We start from the raw sequence: 22,512 nt of genomic DNA, 5'->3' as shown, positions 1-22,512 counted from the left end.
GCAAGAAAGCTGAACCATTTTGTCATGAATGTGGGAAAGGCAGTCAGTTCAAAAAGAACTGCTTTCTCTTCAAAGGGATTCCTCCGGGAGAGGAAAAGAAGGAGCAGGGAGGAATTTCCAAAGTGACAAACCAAAAACTGCAAGGAATGCTTTATGCTAGCAGAAAGAGAGCCTAGAGAGCAATTTTGGTATATTGACTCTGCATGTACAGCTTACGTGACAGGGACTAAAGCTTTTTTTGAAACGCTAAAGATAGGAGAAAAGGGAGGTGTTGTGTGTAGTATATGGTAGATCTGTAGAAATAGCACGCATAGGGTCTGGAACATTAAGATGCAAACTTCCAAACGAACAGACCCAGGATATCTTGCTAACAAAGTGCTTCTATGTGCCAACTTTGGAAACTAACTTGCTTTCTGTAAGTGTGCTTGCAGAGAAAAACATGAAAGTATCTTTTGGGAAACAATGTCTCATTAAGAAGGACAGAGAAATAATAGCTGTTGTTAAGAAGAGGAATGGTCTGTATGGCCTGGAAACGTGCCAGCAAGTAGCTGACTTTGCAAACGCAAAGGAGACCTGTAAACATAAGAATTGCTCATTAATCTGGCACAGGCAGTTTGGGCATCCAGATGTAAATACAATCAGCCAACTTCAAAGCAATAATCTGATGAAAGGCATGCAATTTACAAAGTGTGTTTTTGAAGAAAAATGTGCATGCTGCATTAAAAGCAAAGCAATCAGACTCAGCTTTAAAGGGAAAGGAGCTGAGGAAAATGAGGCAAGGAAGCCATTAGATTTAATACACAGTGACCTATGCGGTCCAATAGGAATAGCGACACCAAGTGGCAACAAATATATTCTCACCTTCATTGATGAATTCTTCAAGTATACTGTAACATACATGAGCAGGGAGAAAAATTAAGTGCTGGGAAAATTTAAAGTTTATGTACCAATGGTCAGAAACAGATTCCAGAGAGGACCACTGGCACTTCGCACTGATAATGGTGGTGAATATGTAGGACATGAAATGAAAAATTACATGACCAAGCAAGAGATTCAGCATCAAGTCACAGTGCCATACACACCAGAGCAGAATGGAGTGGCAGAGAGAAAGAATCACTCACTGAAATGAGTAGGTGCATGCTCCTTGAAGCAGGGCTACCTGAGAAATTCTGAGAAGCAATTAATACTGCTACCTACCTGCAAAATAGACTGCCCATCAAAGGTGCAAGCACTATCTCATATGAACTATGGTATGGGTACAAACCAAGTGTCAATCACCTGAAGGTTTTTGGATCAAAAGCCTACAGTTATGTTCCTAAAGAAAAAAGGTCTAAGATGGATCTCCAAACAGAAGAAGGAATTGTTGTGGGGTATGCTAAGGGATGTAGAGGATACTGAATCCTTAACCCAAAGGCTGAAACTATTAAAATCTGCCACATTGTCTATGTTATTGAAATGAAGATAGCAGACATTGGTGAAAGTGCACCAACAGGAGAAAACGAAGAACAGCAACAAAGAGCAGTACAACAACCCATCATGGACTGCACACATGACACAACAGTGGAACCCGCAGAGCCAGAAGGGGACGCAAATCCGTAAGGGGCCACAGAGCCAGAAGGGACTGAAGGGCCAAGAATCAGGTGATCAGACAGAGTAAACAAAAACATACCAACGAAAAGACTTTCCTGTCTGGCAAAGACAGAAGTTGTGCCTGAACCCTTCACATGGAACGACATAAAAATACCTGCCAAAGAAGCAGAGAAGTGGCAAAGGGCTGCAGAGGAAGAGATTGAATCTCTCATCAAAAATCAGACATGGAACCTTGAAGAACTCTCTCCAGGGAAGAGAACAGTTGGGTGCAAGTGGATTTTCAAGACCAAACATGATGTAGAAGGCAAAGTGCAAAGATAAAAGGCAGAAAACAAGAAACTCTGGCTCTGTCCTCTACTGAAGCTGAGTATGTATCAGCAGCAGAGGCATGCAGACTATTGAAGTGGATGCTGCAACTGATTAATTACTTTGGGACAGAAGAACCCAAACCGATAAAACTCTTTGAGGACAATCAAGGGTGCATAAAACTTGCACAAACAGAAAAAATGAACTCTAGAACCAAACATATTGATGTGAGACATCTAGTGAGAAATATGCAGGAGGATGGGCTTATTGACTTGGAGTATTGCCGCACAGAAGAGATGATCGCCGATATACTCACTAAGCCACTCTCTAAAGATAAGTTTGAAAGTCTACGCAAGAAGTTAAACCTTGTGGACTCTGTATACTAGACCTTGAGAAGGGGTGTTGGAAATACAATGTCTTGTGTACAGAGAAGGCAGAAGACACAGAATACCTGCAAGGGGCAGTGGGTCTGACAGTTAGATAGGTGGCAGAGTGGGATCCTTCTTTCCTTCTCTCTTGTTCTTCCTGCATGTCTCCAGATAGGTATTCTTAGAGCGGGACCACAAGTGACGCCTGACACAGGTTGGACACTTGCCAGCTTCCCTCAAGTTTTGATGGGAAATGTAGGCAGCTTGGCGGAATGTTGGACAAGTGAGAGTTGAAAAGTCCATTGGACAGCAGTCAGAGAGTCAAGCTGCAAGACCAGGATGCCTACATTTCCCATCAAAACTTGAGGGAAGCTGACTAATGTCCAACCTGTGTCAGGCGTCACTTGTGGTCCCGCTCTTAGGCTACTTCCTCCTTCCCGATAGTTCCCTTCTCCGTTTACTGAGGTAGTTAGTATCTATTCTGTTGTAGTTCCTGAACAACCTCTCTTCATTCACTCCTTAATTGGACTCAAGATCATTCCTAAGAGATACCAGAGCCTACATAAAGACCACCCAATTTTCATTAATATTGGACCGTGGGGGTCCAATTCTATGCCACCCCCCATACAAGGTGACCCCAGCCACTCCATTGTTTCCTATAAAAAGGCTCCTATAATGCCTTCCCTGTTCCCCTGGATAGTTGAGCCATTGGTCTTCCTGAAGGTTAACTTGCCACTCTTCAGTTTCCTGACTGTGGACTCTCAGAGTGAGTGAAGTGAGTACACACCTTGTGCCTGCATCCTCCGTCATTCTGTATTGGGGAGGTGGGGGAAAGCACACTTCCCAAAGTAAAACTTAGGTAGAAAACCAGCAGAAGGGAAACCTTATCCACTAGGAACACTATAAAATGCACATTCCAACTTGGAATCTTTCACCAGCACAGCACACACACACCTTGAACCTTGGCACAATTCTGCACAGAGCATTAAGCAGCACCAAAAATGTTGTCTGCTTATCACTGCAACAGGAAGATTCAGAGAGATGTTAGGGAAAGTAGAAAATTAGACACCATGTATGTTCCAAAATGTTAAATTAAAACAAGCAGAAGCGAACCCATAAAAACACCCAAAAAGAAGCTTGTGAATACTGTTATGTTGTTCTTGGGTACTGTTAACTTTCTTCTTTGCAGGGGTGGGAGGAAACAGGAGGGCCAGTGATGAAGGGCAGCTTCTGCATCTCTGTTTCGAGGCTCCTTTGAGCCAGTGATTGACAATGGAGGCTGTGCAGATTGCAGAGAATGGAGAACTTGGATTACCCCTAATTATCCCTTTCCCTCTCCCTTTCTGGGGCCTTCCCTGTGAGAGGGATCTTATACTACTGTGTGTGTTTGTTTGCCACTGTCAGTGCTTGTACCAGGTTGGTGGTTCCACTGCATGGTTGATGTTGGTACTTGGTTCTGTTCAGTGGTGTTCCCACCTTGGCCTTGGGTTCCTCCTGGCATCCTTGACTGACACTGGTTCTGTTGGGCATGTAACAATGTCCCTTGCTTCAGTTTGGTTCTGGCAAGATTTTCTGGTTTGACATTGGTTCTGGTTGGATTTTCTAGTTTGATGTTGGGCTTTTGGGGTTTAGCTTGCACTGAGGCTGGCTTTTAGGCAGGGGTTGCCCCAGTGTGTTTGGTTAAACCATCTTAGCCCTGGAAAGCCTTGGAATACCTCCCACAGAAAACAATAGACAATGGCTCGGTGTCAGTCTACGGAAAGCAGGATACTCTGATTTCATCTCCCACCCCTTGCAGCAAGAAATCCAAGGTCTCTTGAGTCAAAGGTTATTTATTGAGAGCATATATATTCAGAAGGTACAAGTGTCCATAGATAATCCAAAGGCTGAAAGAAGTTTTGGCTGTACACAGAACTCTTGTTGAGAATGACGTGTTAATGGCTTGTTACAGTATATCAAACCCTCCAGTCCACCTCCCCCCTTGCCTGCCCCGTTAGCATAGAAGCTGGGAACGTGAAAGTAACTGCTCCAAGGTCACTGCAGCGAGCCATTCCCGATAAGACTGTCTTGGGAACTAAAGCTGCTCCTGTGAACCTGCAGACAAAAACAATACTGGAAAAGTACAGCAAAATGAGAAAGCAAGATGGAAGTGCTGTGGGTCACAGTCCTGACACTCAGGGGCAGCTTGTTCAGGGGTCCATAGAACTGGACCCCTGGGTCCAAACTTCTTGGAACTTGGAAAATCTTTAGTGGTCAAGGATAAGGATCCCTTCACTTTTAGTGGAGCTCGCTAGAAAAAGGCCTCCTTCAATCTCCCAAATACTTTCCCTCATAGAGAATAGCAGCCAATTATATTTGGGATTCCTGGAAAAAACTGGATCCAAATAGTGAATGAGAAATATCAGAAATACAAAACATCAATGGTATTCCAGATAGCTCGATCCAAATATTACTCTTTTTTTTTTTGCTGCACACCCCTAATCCTGAGAACCCACGAGGATCCATACTTTGAATCCTCCTATTTGTGCTGTGGAGACAACCCTAAAGTGGCAAATCCCTGGTATCTGTGATCATGGGTGTGAAACATGATTGTATAATGAGTTTTGGGTGATCACATGTAACATTCCCGAGGATTCATAAGGATCCATGCATTGGATCCATGTTTTTCCTCTGTGGCTGCACCTCAAAGCAGTAGATATCTGATATTTGGGGTTTGATCTGTGGCTATGGACATGATCTGTGATTGAATGGTGCATTTTGACAGTCCCCATGTAAAAATCCCTAGGACCCATGAGGATCCATGCCTTGGTTCCATGTTTTTCTGCTGTGGTGGTGCAACAAGGGAGTGGATATGTGACATTAGTGGTTCAGGCTATGGCTAGGGACATGGAATGATTGAATGGTGAGCTTTAGGTGACCCCATTTGAAAATCCCTAGGATCTATGAGGATCTGTGCCTTGAAATCATGTTTTTGTACTGTGACATCCCTGCAACCCAGTGATGACATGATTTTTGTGGTGTAGTCTGTGGCAATGGACATGATATGGGACTGTATGGTGAGTTTGGGAAGATCTCATTTAAAAATTGACAGGATCAAGGAAGATCCATGCTTCTGAAGCAGGTTTTTGTGCCGTGGTACTGCCAGGAAACAGTGCGTACAAGATTTTTTCAGTGCAATCTGTGGCAATGGACATGATATGGGTCTGTATTTTATGTATGTATGTATGACTCAAGGCAGATTACATAGTGTCAGATTAGTACAGTCAGTATCAAGGACATTTCCATACAGTATCAAGGACATTTTCAAACAGTGTCGAGGACGTTTCCATAAACCATGGCATAAGATTTTTCAAAGATATAGCATTAGCAAGGATCCAATACAGAGTTGAAGAATTGCTGAAATAGAACATAATTCTAGGACTGACATTAGATAACATGAAGCACAAATAATATATAGGATTACATATTCAAAGCAACAGATAATATGCAACATAATGGTGAAGTCTATGGTCCCTAACTCATTAGCAAAGCATCTGAGACCTCCTCCCTACAATACTTCCCTCCTATCTGAGTAAAAAGCCTTTTTGAATAATTCAGTTTTGCATTGTTTGCGAAAAGCCAGGAGAGTGGGGGCTTTCCTAACCTTCTCAAGCAGGCTGTCCCACAGGATAGGGGCCACCACAGAGAAAGCTCGTGTGTGGGCTGCTGTTGATTTTGCCCATGTGCAGGCTGGCACCTGCAAGAGACACTGTTCCGATGAGCGAAGCTGCCATGGACATAGGGAGGGAGGTGGCCCTGTAGGTATGCTGGGCCAAGGCCATGAAGAGCTTTGTATGTAATAACCAATACTTTGAATTGAGCACAGTAACTGATAGGTAGCCAATGGAGTGACTATAGCATGGGAGTAACATTCATGCTCCTGCTCGCTCTTGCTAATAGCCAAGCTGCAGCATTTTGCACCAATTGGAGCCTCCTAGTTGACTTAGATGGGAGACCAATGTATAGTGAATTACAATAGTCAGTTTTGATGTTACCATAGCATGGACCCAGGTGGCTAGGTCAGCCATGTTGAGGTAAGAAGCCATCTTCCAGGCTAGAGTGAGATTGTAGTAAGCATTTTTTGTGGCTGCCTTGTTTTTCTAGTAGTAGTGCTGGATCCATTATAACCCCTAGGCTCTTAATGGAGTCTGCGAGGGTCAGACAAATCCATTGGAAGTGGGGAGTACAATGTCTTTCAAGTTCTCTGCCTTCCCATCAAGCATCACTTCAGTCTTGTCTGGGTTCAATTTCAATTTGCTATTTTTCAGCCATTTCACCAAGGATGTCAGGCAGCGATCTAAGATTTCTACTGCATCCTGTGCGGACCTGGATAGCGAGATAGAGAGAGCCAAGCTACAAGTGACGAATGAGAGTTGGGTGTCATCTGCATATTGATGATATCCCACTCCATAGCTGCGAACGAGTTCTCCTAAAGGTTTTAAGTAGAGGTTGAATAACACGGGAGATAAGATTGCACCCTGCAGAACCCCACAAGATAGTTCATATTCTGGAGATAGCTGATCTCCAATGGCAATCCTTTGAGGTGAGTTTGGGATTACACTATATAAAAATTTGAAGGATCCATAAAGATCCATGCTTTTGAAGCACATTTTTGTACCGTGGCAGTGCTACAAAGCAGTGGGTGCATAATTTCCTGGGTGCCATCTGTGAAGAAGGATGTATATGACAGTATGGTGAATTTCAGGTGATCCCACAGGTGAAATAATCCACAGGATCCATGAGGAGCCGTGCTTTTGAAGAAGGTTTTTGCACCATGGTGGTGCCATGAAGCGATGGGTGCGTGATTTTTGGGTTGCAATTTGATTCAATGGATATGATATGGGATTGTATGGTTAGTTTTGGGTCATTCCATATAAAAATCGAGAGGATCCATGAGGATTTGTGCTTTTGAAGCATATTTTTGCATTGTGGTGGTGCCACAAAGCAATGGGCGCATGATTTCCTGAGTGCAATCTGTGGCAATGGACATAATATGGGACTGTATGGTGACCCCATACAGAGACGCCATTTAAAAATCGAGAAGATCCTTGACAATCTGTGCATTTGAAGCAAGTATTAGCGCCATGGCGGCTCCACAAGCAGTGGGTGCATGATTTTTTGGGTGCAATCTGTGGCAATAGACACAATATGGGACTGTATGGTGATTTTGGGGTGATCCCATTTAAAAATTAGGTGGATCTGTGAGGATTCGTACTTTTGAAGCATGTTTTTGTGCCGTGGCGTTGTCACAAAGAGATGGGTGCATGCTGTTTGGGGTGCAATCTGTGGCAATAGACATGATATAGGACTGTATGGTGAGTTTTGGGTTATCCCATGAAAAAATCCAGAGGATCTATTCCGATGCGGAGTATCTGTGCTTTTGAAGCATGTTTTTGCGCTGTAGCGGTGCCACGAAGCAGTGGGTGCATGCTTTTTTTGGTGCAATCTGTGGCAATAGACATGAGATGGGATTTTATGGTGAATTTTGGGTGACCCCATGTAAAAATCAGTAGGATCCATGAGGAGCCATGCTTTTGAACTGTGTTTTTTGTGCCATGGCAGTGCCACAAAATGGTGGGTGTATGATTTTTTTTGGTGCAATCTGTGGCAATAGACATGTTATGGGATTGTATGGTGGATTTTGAGTGACCTCATGTAAAAATCGAGAGGACCCATGAAGACGTGTTTTTGAGGCATGTTTTTGCGCCATGAAACTGTGGGTTCAAACAGAGCAGCCTAGCTGAGCCTGTCCCTCTGTTTAGACAAGGGAAGATTAAGTGGCATCATTAGACCCTCCCCCTCCCAGCACTGTGATAAGGCATATGTTAAGATACAGTAATTTGCCCAAGGCAATCAAATGATATGAGTACTGTGCTAGGTGTGTACAGGCATTTATGACTTGTTGGCAAAGCTAGTGCTCTTCCAAATGGATATAAACTGCAGGAGACTAAGAAGACTGTCAGAGCTTATTCAAACATTATAGCACCACAGGAGAAAATATCTAATGTGTGCTCATAGCTCCATTTAAGGAACATAATGTTTTAAAGCTTGTTTATTGCTATTGCTTGTTTACTGCCGGACCACTGAGGCTTCCACACACTTGAGGCTTCCACACTTTCAGGCTTCCACCTGGCTTGGCTTTCTGAACACATACAAGAACTTTCAGTAATCTCCAAGTGGAGTCACAATATCTGAATCAGTCTATAACAATGAAGACAAAAAAGTTCCATGGCCAACTTCAGCAGATACATAAAGTAGACTCATGAAGGTGCATATGCAGAAAGAATGAAGTACCTCAGAGGAAACATTTACTAGTTGTGGCTCCAGATGTAACTCACCTTATGAAGAGACATAATTAAGAAATCTGGATTATATTTTACAGAATTTCTTTACTGAATTTTTTTTAAAAAAACTTGTCTGAATGCAAACAGCAACTTTAGTATAGTAATTATAGCCTGGTACAGGTCAAAACAAGATAAACAGAGCAACAAAGAATCAATATGGAAAACTATAAGCATTACAGTGAAATTCCTTTTCTGTGATACAGCAGACAAGGCATATGTTTATGCTACAATAACTAATAAAAGACCCGAATGAGCGGAGAACTAAAAACGTGAAATTCTTCCAGCATAAAAGCTGCACGTTTCAAATATGTATACAGGAAAAAGTACCTATAATTTTGAAACTGTACTTTAGTATCCTTCATAAATCCAATATTAATAGTATATGCAACGTACGCGGTGAAAAGGAATTCCTTTCATGTCTTCCCTATGATCCCGAGCATAGTCCCACAGATAATAATCGAGGAGAACTGCATTGATTTTTTCACTCATGTTCTCGCCTTTCTTTTTATAAAGGTCCAATAAGTGATTGCAAAGGAGTTCGCAACACCAAATAGAACAACCCCGGATTTCTACTTCTTGCTTTTCTCCAGACTGGAACATGTGCCCTGGAGGATGTAGAAGACATAAATGAGATTAATACAAATTAGATAAGTAGAATACATGCGGTAAGGCTCACAGCGCACACCACCTCTCTGCTGTAAGTGCCACTTATTTTAGACTATCTACACACAGAATTTTAATCAGGTTCATTCAGATAACACATTTTCAGTAGTTTAATTTGCAATTCAATTCTATGCTGCTAAATTGAAATTCACAGAGAAGACAGGAGGAGGTGAGGATGTTAACAAGGGAGTCCAAGCTCAAGAGCTCCATTGTTCTCTTCTAGAAATTATGTTCATCTTAATTGAATTGTAGCAAAGTATTAAGACATTTTAAATATACATTTCACATATGTTTTAATACCATTCTTGTTACAGTACTTAATATCACGTTACAAAGAGCTCTAAGGTTCTTTGTACCCAACCACAAGACTTGTCACAGCCCCTGAAGTTTCATGAAGTTCTGCTGATACATACTAAACTCAGCCAACCAAATTCTCTTTAAATCGTTTTCTTATTAGCTACAACACAAATTAAAGAAAATACATATTCTTCAATGGGAATGAGGAACTAAAGACTTGTAGGAAATGTGAGCTGCTGTGCCTCCTGTCCCCCCACCTCGGCTGTTGTCATGGACCAACCCAGCCCAGCAGAGCAGAAAGGCACAGAGGACTCTTCTGAGGAAGAGGCAGCTGGCGAACCTGACCCAGATCCACAGCCAGTGGCAGAGGCACTGCAGGAGGAGGCAGTCTCTGAAGGCTCAGACATAGATCCTCAGCCAGGTCCCAGCACATCGGTCCCTCAGCTTCCCAGCCCTGGGGGGGGGGGCAACAAACAGCCAGGCACCAGCCAGCTCTCCCCTTCATCACCACAGCCTCGGGAGCGCCGTCAGAGGAGGGCTAGGAGAGCCCTCCAATCCAGAAGGCGCAGTGCCAGGCTAGCAGCACAGCACCGGTCCAGCATCACTCGTGATGAGGAGTGCTTGCAGGAGCAGGACTGAGACAGCTGGCAGGCGCATGATACAGCACAAGTGGCTGAGCAGTGTGAGGCTTAAAAGCAGCAGAGAAGGGAGTGGCTGTGTGGAAGCAACATGTCTGCTTACTACTGACCTTGCTGCTGTGTTTGGAACTGATTCTCTTGTCTCTGATCTCAGCCTGTTATTGTGGACTTGTTTCTGCAATACCCCTTTGGACTTGAAGCTGTGAGTGTTGTCTAATTGGTGCCTGAACTTTGGAACCATGATTTGTCCTGCTCTGACAACTTGGGAGATTTCCCTTGCCTGCTGCCTGTGTGAGTCTGCATCAGAACAGCCATCTTCCTAGACCCTCCTACCTTTCCTTGGTAGGAGGGTCTCCCTCAGCCTCAGAATTGGCGGGGGAGGGGGTTGTGCCACCTGGTTCCTCCTCCAGCCTGCTGTGCCATGAACTTCCTCAGCCCTTGCTCTGTAACCCGTCCCCTCCCTGGGGCAGCCAATCTGCCCCTTGGTCCTCCCATCCCCCATGCACCTCACCACCTGCACCTGCAGGGCTCTCCCTCGACTGGTTCTGATCCCGCCTATCATTTGGGAACCCTCCTGCCTCCCAGGGTCGGCGCCCAATGGAGTGCTTGCTCCCATCCCCCCTTGACCCTGCCTCCCCCACAGGGAGTCCTGCCCATCACCTCACCTGGGCTCAGCCTGTCCTCAGCATCTGTGGGGGTTGCCCCACCCCCACCAGCCTTGGCGGTGTTCCCTGCTGTGGCTGCTGCGTTGCAGCAGGGCTCAGTGGGGCTGGGGTCTGCTGCTGTGCTGTTGGGCAGATCAGCTGTTGGGTGGGCTTCTGCTGCTGCGCTGCCCTGCAGCTCATCTGGCCCACGGCGTCTTCCTTCCCCCACTGGCCCACTGCACCTTCCCTCCTCCACTCCCTGAGCGCACCCTGCATCGCCTCCGAAATGGTAAAAGGGGCTGGGGCAAGGTAAGCAGCGAGCTGGGCTTGGACCTTGTCGTCAAAGCGCAGTGGGGCTCCGGGTGTGGCCGGTGGCAGGAGGGGACTGCCACCAAGTCTGGTGCGGTTGGGGCCAGCTCCAGACAGTAAATAAGGGACAAAATATTTTGGATAAAATCCTGGCTGCTCCCTCATATTGGAGTATCTGCACGAGCAGCTTCACATGCAACATTAATAGATGCAGATTCAAAGGGAGGTTTAGAGACAGTGTCCCCCCCAACATGTATGGATGGATTCTCTTGGGCCCATGCACAGGTTTCTCAATCTCTGCCTCGAAATTAAGATCGTGAGGGATATCAGACCTAATATAAATAAAAACTGATGCTATGCTCCAATATCTGGCCTGACCTGACCTGGATGGCCCAGGCTAGCTTGAAAATTTTAGAAGGTAAGCAGGGTTGGCCCTGGTTTGTACTTGCATGGGAGACCACCAAGGAAGTCTAGGGAAGTTATGCAGAGACTGGAAATGACAAACCATCTCTGAAGTGTTTTGCCTTGAAAACCCCACGGAGTTGCCATACGTCAGCTGCAACTTGACAGCATTTTACACACAGCCATGCTTTAAGAAAAGATGGGCAACTCTACATGAATTCAGGGCTCATAGAACCGGAAGTCCATACCAGGAGTTAAAATGGTTTATCATGCAATTTTGCAGAGATGAATCATAACACTTCCTAATAATCATGTTATGTCTAAAAAGTATAGGTACACCTTGAGCTGTCTTGTAGGCAAATGAAGACTGGGATGGGAGGTGAATGGGAAGTGAAGGTGACTAGATGCTCCACGAAGAAGCAAGAGCCTGCTATTGAGCTCCTCTGGCAAGGCTACTGCAGCTATCTTTTTCAATTGTGGTTGTTTTTTTCCCTTAAGTTGCTAATTCTCTTGGTTTCCATCAAAGTGATAAAAGATAACAAAGAGACCTCTCATTTGGTTTCTCTAGTAGCAATGATAAAACATTTTAACAGCCAGGACAGGGAGATGTACATATGGTGACTCAGGGACTGCAAATATAATGAAGGCGATCTAGAAAATTAGACACATATCCAAAATGTGTAAAGATATAACCCATCTCTCTTAATAACAAAATGTATTTATGTGGAGAAAAACCACCTGCCAGGTAAAACTTGTTATTTACAAATAACTAAAGTCAATTAATGCCATTTACAACATCCAAAGTGGCAATAAAGTACAAGAAGAAAGTTTTTGATTTCCATTGAAATATACAGTTAGAACTGATATATCATCAAAATACTTTCTTTGCCCACATTATTTTGTCACTGGAAAAAATCAAAAGACAAGACTGTGATAGAACAAATTGGGAATATGTAGGGTTTGAAAAGTTAACAACAGAACTATAGATCCCTTGGTACTTCAGTTACAGCTTCAATTTAGCAATGCATTTCTCTGGGGCTGGAAAACTTGTTAGTAATAAGCCTTGGCTTCAAATATTTTTGACACTATTGTTATAATAATCATTTTTTTTTAATTACACAAAACATCTCTCAGAAACTTTAACACCAAACCATAGAGTCCTGTGCTATCATACTTTCATGAAGAGGGAGAGGAGGAAGTAACAGCACAGCCCTGAGGGCGGGGAGTGCACAGGGAACAGACTAGGATTTATGCTGGCGTCTCCTGGACATATACTGACATAACCCACCCCCTCACGCCAGTGCAGCGGACCTGCGCTATTCTGCTGCCTTCCCCACCAGTGCTGTGTTGAGGCAGCAGGGCACTGGCATAACCGTGGTGTAAGTCTCTGCGCCAGTGGCCAGAGGGCATACCAAGGGTAGGGAGCAAGTTAGTTGACTCCCTAAGCTATTTCAAGCCCAAGAACGTCCTCAGAAATGGTGAAAAGTTACACCTCGAAAAACAATGGAGTAGCCCATAGGCACCCATTCTATGAGAAAACTTGATCCCCCCCGCCCATGCCTGGCCCTGGCCAAGCAGCCCGGTGGAGCATAGGATGCCGACTACCACAGGGCCTGTAGGTACCCATTCGATGGGAAAACCGGATCCTCCCACCCTGCGCCCAGCCCTGCCCAAGCAGTCCGGCAGAGCACAGGATGCCAACTACCACAAAGACCAATCCGCTTGTGCCACAGCGGCAGCCAAACCTGCTTCCCTGCATCCAATCAGCTTCCTGAGCATCCCATATAACCTCTGGCCAGGGCACCCATGACCCCAGGTAAGTAGGGAGGTGGCTGGAGGCTCTGCCCAAGAGCCCCCTGCTGTAGAGAGAATGCAAGGTGGGAAAGAATGCTCATAGTGGAGCAACAAGCGTGCGCTGGGACAACTTTGTGAAATTCGTGAAGTACTGTCGTGGCCCAATCTGGACTCAGTAAGGGTGAGGTCTCCTCTGGAGGAGAGGAGCCTTGTGTAGCCAGCCAGGACTCCTCAGGAGAAGAGGAGTTCTGTGTAGCCAGCCCTAGCCCTGACTCAGCAGAAGCCGATGATCAGGAACAACAGCTGTTGGAGGATCAGACCTCACAGCCAGCAGCTAAGGCAGAGGCACCAACACCCTCTGGCCCCAATACCACAGGGGAAGCTCAGCCAGGGACATCCAAGGCTACAGTTGCAGCCCAGCTAGGGGCCTCCACCCCCCCAGGTCCACCCACGCCCAAAGAATGCTGCAGACAACGCCTGAGATTGGAACTGCAGGAGAGATGGCACAGTGCTCGTCTCCTAAGCCAACGCCAGCTGCTGGACAGCAATGATGAATAACGTCAGGATGAAGCCCCAGCAGCTGGCTGAAAACTACACCTGGTTACGAAAGCCAGTCTGTAGAAACTGCCTGGTGTGGAAGCAATGTGTTGATGACCTGCGACCACTCCCTTGAACTTTGCATCTTGTTTTTGCCTGCACCTTGACTTGACACTCTCGTGCTCTAACCTACGGACTGGACTTGACTTGGCTTTTGGATTCTGGACACACTCCTGGCGTTTACCTTGTGCTCTGACTACGGACTGGATCTGGCTTTTGAATCTTAAACGCTCCTTTGGCCTCGTGTTAGCGCTTGGACTATCAGCTTGGGCGAGCCCAGCCCTTGACAAGTACTTTTCATGCAATCGGGAGGAGAGCTAAGTACAGAATGTCTGAGTAATGACTACCACCCAAGTTCCCTTGCAGGTTACCCGACTCCTGAGTCTCAGCTCGGAGACAGGTGAGGACACACCGACAGGTAAGAAGGAGCTGGGGAGCCAGCTGCCCCGGCTCACTCATTCACACCAGCCTCCCCTCCTCTCTTACTGGTGCCCTTCCTTCAATGCTGGCCTCTGTGGTTGAGGCCCGCCAAGGAGGTGGTCACTGCCGGTGGCACAGCTTGTGCCTGTCATGGAGGCAGTTGCCCAGGGAGACATGCTTGACACAGCTGTTTCGGGGGGGAGGGCTTCTAGCAGCCTATGCCGGCACTACGTTCTGTCTCCCTCAGCTGGGCTCCACCTCCGTGCAGAGGAGGGAGCATGGCTGTGGGTCCGGGTGACTTACAGCTGAACCAAAGTTCAGTCACTTAAACCAAGAGGTTGAGGCTTAAATAGACCTGTCTGTTACATCTCCCCTACTCAACAGCAATGGGGTGTAAACCTTTGACTATTGACTAAACAAGACAAGTGAATACTTGGCATTGAAGCATCAAAGCACCTAGCATGCTAAAGATCCCACTAAAAATACATGTGTAGAAGTCTTTAGCAGCATATTAAAATTGCATATTAAAAAGCAGGATAACAAACACTCTTAAAAGTTCAGAATACAGAAAACACATAATTTAGCATACACACATTTAGTCAAGATCTTCATGACACCTGGAAAGGGAATCAGCAAGAACATTATCTTTCCCTCTGACATGTGTGACATCAAATGAAAAATCTTCGAGAGATAAGGCCTATCTCGGAACTCTAGAACTGGTCTTCTTCATTCTGTGAATGAATGCAAGTGGGCCATTATCTGTTTCTAGGTAAAAATGTGTACCTTGCAGGTATGTTTTTAATTTGTTCAAATCCCAAACAACAGCCAGGGCCTCCTGCTCCACCATGATATATCTCTTTCCTCTGGGTAGGAGTTTGTGGCTAAGATAGACCATTGGATGGAAGCACTCATTTTTGTCCTGCATGAGGGGGACCCCCCCCCCAAAAAAAACATTCTTAGATGCATCAGTCCTAACTATGAAAGACTGAGCATAACCAGGTGGTTTTAATATTAGGGCTTGTGCAAGATTCTGTTTTAAGACTTCAAAAGCTCACTGACACTCAGCTGTCCAGTCCCCTTCTGATATATGTCTCCTGCTCTCCCCTATCTCCCCTCCTCTTCTGTATTTGACCAGTTTGGATCATGCATCTGACGAAGAGAACTTGATTCTCGAAAGCTTATGCTACAATAAAATTGGTTAGTCTTAAAGGTGCTACTGGACTCTTTTTGATTCAGCTGTCCAGTGGATCTTAACAAGGACAACATCTATTTCTACATCATGAAGTGCAATTTTTCCACCCCCAGTCTGATGACCCAATCACTACACACTGCCACTTGCCTCATTACCATATATAGATTCTACTGTTGTATGACTCGAACTGGGCCTTCCAAATATTTCATCTGGAAAGCTATAGGCAGCTTTTAGTACAGATTGCTACATGAAGACCTCCCATTTTCACCAGATCAGCAGCTCATGAGCGCTGTTGGTCAAAATGGAATAGAACTGTGGATATGGAAATAAACCAACTAGGTTTATGGAAATCAAGGAATCTAACTGAAAGAAGACAAGCCTTAGTTATAGATAGGGTTGCCAGCCTCCAGGTAGAGGCTGGAGATCTCCCGGAATTACAACTGGTCTCCAGCCCACAGAGATCAGTTCACCTGGAGAAAATGGCTACTTTTGGGGGGGTTGGACTCTATGGAATTATGCCATGCCAAGTTCCTTTCCCTCCTCAAACCCCACTTTCTCCAGATTTCACCCCCTGGATCTCCAGGAATTTCCCAACTTGGAGATGGCAACCCTAGTTATAGAGAAGCTGCTTAAACAGGATTGGAACTCGCTCCAAACTGCATGAAAACATTCCCCCCTTCATCTGGGAATTAAGTACTGTACTCAGTTTGATCTGCCTCACTATCTTAATATGCTAACAATTCCAAAAGTGAGGTGGTTATACATGATTGCAATGTGCTGCCAACAACCCAGATGAAGGGCCGTTTCCTTAAGATACCTCCAGATCAGCACTTTTGTGACTATTCTTTAGCAGTGGCTGATTCATTGTCTCATCCTTTTCTACCCCCCAAAGTATGCAACAGCCAGAGAGAGATTTACTAGGAAATGGCTATTGAAGCACTCAGCCATCCCTGACGCTTCAAGACTGCGCTGTCCAGCTATTAATGAATTGCTTTAGTATAATGATCCAGGCACCCCCAAACTCCTATTCTGGGCACTGAACCACAGCCTCATCAGGCCCTTTAGATAGCAGGAAGGTGCCTCTTTGGTTTATTAGTGAGACTTTTCAGTCTCTGGATTCCCCCCTGAGGTTGTATCCACGTGTAACTAGCAACTTTAGATACTGGCTTGAATAAAATAACTTTAGTTTATTGAATACGCTCTTTATAAAAAGAATGTTACTGAGCATAAAGCACTCTAGTTCAGGCAATAGACAAGAAAACAAACCTTTCTATTGGTAGCTAGTAGCAATCTGTCTAAAAACACTTTAAAACTTGCTACACAAGTGTCTCCGATTTAACTTCTTAGCTGATAGGTTCTCACCATTAGGTTTGGAGAAGGAGTACATTTCCACGCCATACAACACGAGGCATATTGATGACAAGAGGCATGGAAGCAATCTTCTTTCTCACAATGGTAAAGGAATAATGCCTAGAGAAGGGAAAAGTGTGTGGCAGGCAGCCATCTTTTTCAAGCCTCCCACTATCATGCTATCAGCCAAGGACCAATCAGGGTTCACTAGCTTAATTGGCATTGCTATCTATGTGGAATCGGAGAGTGAAGATAGGGACGGCGAGAATCAGCCTCCCAAGGCCGAATCTCTTGGTAACCAGCAGAGGCCTGCAGGTGTTGGAAATTAACAGGCCAGCACATTCTTTCTCAGCTAGGCCAGAACCAGGCCTGCAGCAACTTACAGCCAGAACCAAAGTTCGGTCAATTAGGCCTGTCCCTTACATATAAACTACAGTTTTACCATTACATATAAATCAGTAAACTGGCTTGCACTTTCCCTCCAAATCAAAATTGCAAACTAGCTTCAAAGAAAGATTTACACATTTTGATTTGGAAGAGAAGTACAAACCATAGCTTGTCAGTTTAGATATGATGTCACATTTTGGGTATCTCTAAATCACAGTTATCAATTTAATCATAGTTCCCAAAGGGGGAAGAAACATGCAAGCATTTGAACAAGCAGTAAGATTAGGAAAGAATTATTGATGATACTGAATAAAGTTTCATACCTTCCTTGAGTTTTTTCATTAGTTCTTCAGAATATTTCATTGCTCCTAAGTGAACAAGAACCTGAGGTATCCTATAATCAGCAAATATAGTCACACTGGAAATGTCGCTGAAGCACCCATCGCCTTTTCCCTCCAATACACTCCATGTGTCAGCAACAAGGATTTGTGCTCGTTTGTAAAAAGCCACCTTTTTACCCTGATATGCAGATGAGGAAAAACAAAACAGAATGCTTTCAGATTTGTTTCAACAAGCTTTAGATTTTAGTCTCCGACAGTGGAAACTTCTAATGCCCAAAACACTGGAGAAGCTGTGGCAACAGATATTATTCTCTGTCTAGCATATTCACTCTTTTACACATCAACTTCCTTCAGTTACACAGGGTTTTTTGGGGAAAAAAAGGGCAGCAACTTCTCTAGCAAAGGTACATGGAACTTATTTTTTTAAAAATAATGTCTACAATTCTACTACTATTTGCATTTTTTCCCATCTATAAAAATTACTGTATGCCAAACTTGGCTTATTTTAAATCAACACTGTTCTGCAGTGTTTTTTAGAACAAAATCAAGCGGAAACTTCAGAGCGACTGTTTTCTCTTCACTTCTACTAACCCATCTACAACCATCCAAAGTACACTGCTTGAGTGATGTATTAAAATCCCAAAAGCAGTAGTGCAATATTTAGCTGTTATAGACCCTTCACACTCTGCTCATGTTCTTGTAGAGTGTAAAAATAGTGATTTACTATTACTAGCTGCTCCAAAATGGGCATGGGAATATGCATTCTGATTCTACAGATGTGCCAGTGGAAGGAATGCACAGAGTAGCCCCCACCCTTTTCCTCTTACCCAAGCAGCACCCTGCACACCACAAAACTCCACTTTTGTGAGTTGGGGAACCCTTGTGCATAAAATACCACACAGCAAAAAGGGGATGCAGTGAGGAGGAGGAAGCAGGCAAAATCACTGTGCCCCTTGCTCCTGCATAATAAATTTATATTCCTCACTGCAGCCTAAGGAGTTTAAGTATTCAGTAATAAGCATTTGTCTACCAGTTGTATATTGGCTTGGAAAACTGGCAAAGGCATTCCAGGATTGCTGGTGCCTACAGATCTAAGTTTTCCAATGCTGGCCTTGCTGCATCCCAGAGAGATGCCAGAGCATGTTAACATGTTAGTTTTTCTTAACAAAAATCAGTACCAGAGCTGATAATATGTAAGATAATGTATGTGAGGTAGACAGATTGCAAGCTTGTTAGTGTTTAAACAATAAAAAGATTGATAGTTTTAACAATTGCCTTATTAAATGAAATTTATATCCCTACTGCAGCCTTGGAGTGTGTATAACAAAGATTACAATTTGAAACACAATTTTGAGGCAACCACATTGTAATCAATGAGGCTTATTTTCACATATGATTAGAATCAACAAATTATTCATAATTCTAAAAATGATTTGTCCATGAATTTTTTTAAAGTGGAAAAGTTGAATTCATTTTTACCACTTTAATCTCATCTCACACTCCTCCTTGATACTGCAAAGCTCTCTCTGCCTTGCAAAATCTCAGTCTGTTGCTAGGGAAACAGTTTTGACAACGTGGACCAACAACAGCATCTATTTCATTATAACACTGGTGAAAATTTGATTTGCCATCAGAATATGCAACTCGGCAGAAGACAGTACAGGATTCTAGTTTACAGTTAAATTGCATAAAGGGGCATGGCTTGATTTTTATTTTACAATTTTTAAGTACAGCTTTTCATAAAACTTGTATTTTGAAATCACTCAGTATCTTCTTGTTACACCAATGCCGTTTTTCAATCAAGAAAATATATAGCATGCTTTCTATTTATTGGAAATGTTTTTATTTTAATTTAGAAAGGCAAATTTGATAAACATTTTCAAAACAAAATCATGAGAGTAAAAAAGAAAGCTGAACCATTGAGATGAATTTCAGAACTCTAACTATACAGAGAGGATACTCATTTTTTCATATTAAGTATATAAGAAATAATTCCTTCTGCATGAGACTAAGTAGGAAAGTCTGAAGTGAATGTTCTATATTATTATGAAACATTTTTTTGGCTTTCCAATATATCTGGGGGTTCAATTTAAAACCTCAAGACCTTTCTACAGAATAAGGATGCATCTTCTATCACTCTATACTTTGCATTCAATTAGTGCTGCTGATAATGGCTCTTTTGAAATAGTATGGGAAATTCAAATTGTAAAAGCTGTGTACAGCCATGCCATGGTTGTCTGTTTGTTGTACTGCTTGTGCCACAATATACTGAAGCTATACTGCCTTTTTGCTAACTTGATGTGTATTCCCTCTGATCATTCATAACCATATTGCAGATGTTACTTGCTTAGGACCCAGAACAGGTCTCCCCGGTTATCTTAGAGAAATATGCAAGTCTCAGCTAACCATGACCTTGGTGTGTCTAGATGCCAGCTTTCACTACTCTTCCCAGATGCTGGGAATATTTTATTGTATACCTGTTGCATAGTCATAACTAAATAGATTCTCACAGAACTTGTGTATGCTTGCGCGCCAAAAACTTAACTGTCATTTGAAGCATGGGAAAAATCAACTATAACAGAGACTGCTTGATTTGAATTGTCACTTCTGCCAAACCCCGTGATGGGGCGCAGACGTGAACTGCATAGATTCTAATAAAGCTACTTCTGCTGGAACCAACGTGTGTTCACTGTGGATGGGCTTGAGGGGTCTACCTCCCAGGGACTGACAAAGCCACTTGAAACTATAACACCTTCCAAATGGCTGAAAATGATTTATGGTACAATCCTGAAAAGAGTTACTCTAATCTAGCCCATTGATTTCAACGGGCTTAGCTTGGAGTAACTCTTTTTAGGATTGCACTGTTAGTGTGGCTGCTTTCCATGACACAACTGTTACATTTGAAATCCAGTTACCACAAGGGTGATCTTTAACAGGAGCAGAGCCTTCCACCTGACTGCTACCTTGAATATGCAGCACTGGCTTAGAGACTCTCTTGTGTGTTCAGGGCTACTCATGTAGTAAATGAATTTCAAATGTTATTGTGTGATGTGCTGCCACACAAAAGCATTTCTGGGGCTTGCATGTATGTTTCAGGATACCCAGAAGTTTCTAAGACAAATCAGAGAGACCAAAAACAAGTTGGAGACTATTACAATGGAGATTGCTTGATATACACAGTCAAAGAGTGCTGTTACCAACACACCCACAACTTTCAGTTATGCAGTCCTTCCCTCCTACTGTATCCCAACGCAAGACAAGGCCTATACAAACTGAGGACTAGAATGAGATGGGTGAATTCTAAGATAGTAGCATGGGCTGTTGCACCTTAGACTGTGTGGAAGAGTGTGTTAAAATCTGAATTATTCTCCATATAAAAAATCATACCCATATGAAAAAAGAATAATAAGAAAAGGTCTATCCAACATTGTGCTAGTATTCCACTTAGAGAGAATTATTAACATAGGAGAACTTTGTCCTATTGCCTCAGTGTTCTCATATTACAGAACTTAACATGTAATTTCAAAGAAAGTATGTGGCTTTTGTGCAATTTCTGAAAAATCCTGCCAGCTTTATCTCCTTAGCTCTTTAAAGATTTGATATTGCTACTTGGAAATGGTTCCAGTTTTGTGGAGATCAGAAAATCTGATGCTGGCTCCTAGGAACAGGAAACATTTTATCAAACAATATCAGCTTCTCAGTGCAATATGTGAAATATGATAGGAAAGAATGGTATTTGTATAGATCCTTGATTGTACAACATCACTACACCCATCCACTCCTATGTAGCACAAAGAAAACTGTCAGAGATGAACCAATGTGAGCGTGTTTTTGTTAATGTTCTGAAATCCTGCAATCTAAAATGTTAAAATAAGTAACCTATAAACTCTGCAATTACAATAAATTATTCAAATTAGTGACAACTATGTAGAATCTTGAACTATCACTTCAAGTCTCAAGTTAAACTGTTCAAGAATGACCAGTATTCTTCATGAAATGTTACACATTTAGTGGGTGTTTACCATTTTCCATAGGTATTTTATAAGGAATTTCTCGATGTAAATGCAGGCATCATGCCAAACAGCTCTGAGAACTTTAATTATAGTTTGGCATGATTTTCAAACTGCTTTTTAAAAAAAGATGGATTGTGCTAGGTTTTGCAACTGAGGATTGTGCTAGTGATAGCTGCGATGTCTGAATTCATGATGACCCATTTTAGAGCTGTTGCTCCATTTCCTGAAGACACTACATATAGATATGGGTGCTGAATGGTTGAAGAAGCAAAGAAGCAGCTCCCAACCATGGTTTTTCTGACCTTTGGAAGCAGAAAACCGAACCAGAAAATCTCTACTCCTGTCAGGTGCGCATCCCAAAACTCAACCCACCTAAAATTAAACAGGGTTAACATACCTGTAACTTATGTTCATCGAGTTCTTCTGTGCTGACACACATGGGGACTGCGCAGGCGCAGGCCAGCCGCCGGAGAATTTTCTAGAGCTTCCATGGCTCCGAAGGGGCCGTTTGTCGCGCGCCTCAGCGACCGTTTTCCCGCCCAAACGGTCACGTGATCCTCCAGCGACCAACGGCCCCTTCCCTCAGTTCTCCCTTGCCGCCGCTTGACCAACACACTTCAGCCATAACACCTTAAAAACACCAATTTCCGTTACAGCCAACACATTATCGTGCATTGGAGTTCACAGCGGGGTAGGAGGGAGGGTTGTGTGTCAGCACAGAAGAACTCGATGAACATAAGTTACAGGTATGTTAACCCTGTTTTCATCTTCGTTCTTCTGTGCCTCCACACATGGGAGTGTACCAAGCTTCACACAAT

At 43.6% G+C, this 22,512-nt stretch overlaps 1 protein-coding gene across 3 annotated transcripts in view; it reads right to left on the bottom strand.

The window, feature by feature from the left end:
- Positions 1–4,078: 4,078 nt before the first annotated feature.
- QNG1 (Q-nucleotide N-glycosylase 1) overlaps positions 4,079–22,512 on the bottom strand; it is a 32,788-nt gene continuing 14,354 nt past the window's right edge. For 2 of the 3 annotated variants that reach the window (XM_054987458.1, XM_054987459.1), the window contains 3 exons: positions 17,664–17,859; positions 9,041–9,252; positions 4,079–5,660 (listed from right to left, as the gene is read on the bottom strand). In XM_054987458.1, coding sequence (XP_054843433.1) covers positions 5,628–5,660; positions 9,041–9,252; positions 17,664–17,859 — 441 coding nt within the window. In that variant the 3' untranslated portion in view covers positions 4,079–5,627. The other variant, XM_054987460.1, reaches the window with a different exon arrangement.

The sequence above is a fragment of the Eublepharis macularius genome, chromosome 8 (assembly GCF_028583425.1).
Source record: "Eublepharis macularius isolate TG4126 chromosome 8, MPM_Emac_v1.0, whole genome shotgun sequence".
Taxonomy (NCBI): Eukaryota; Metazoa; Chordata; class Lepidosauria; order Squamata; family Eublepharidae; genus Eublepharis; species Eublepharis macularius.
The sequence above is the reverse complement of the archived record's forward strand: the minus strand, read 5'-3'. Positions and strand labels throughout refer to the sequence as shown.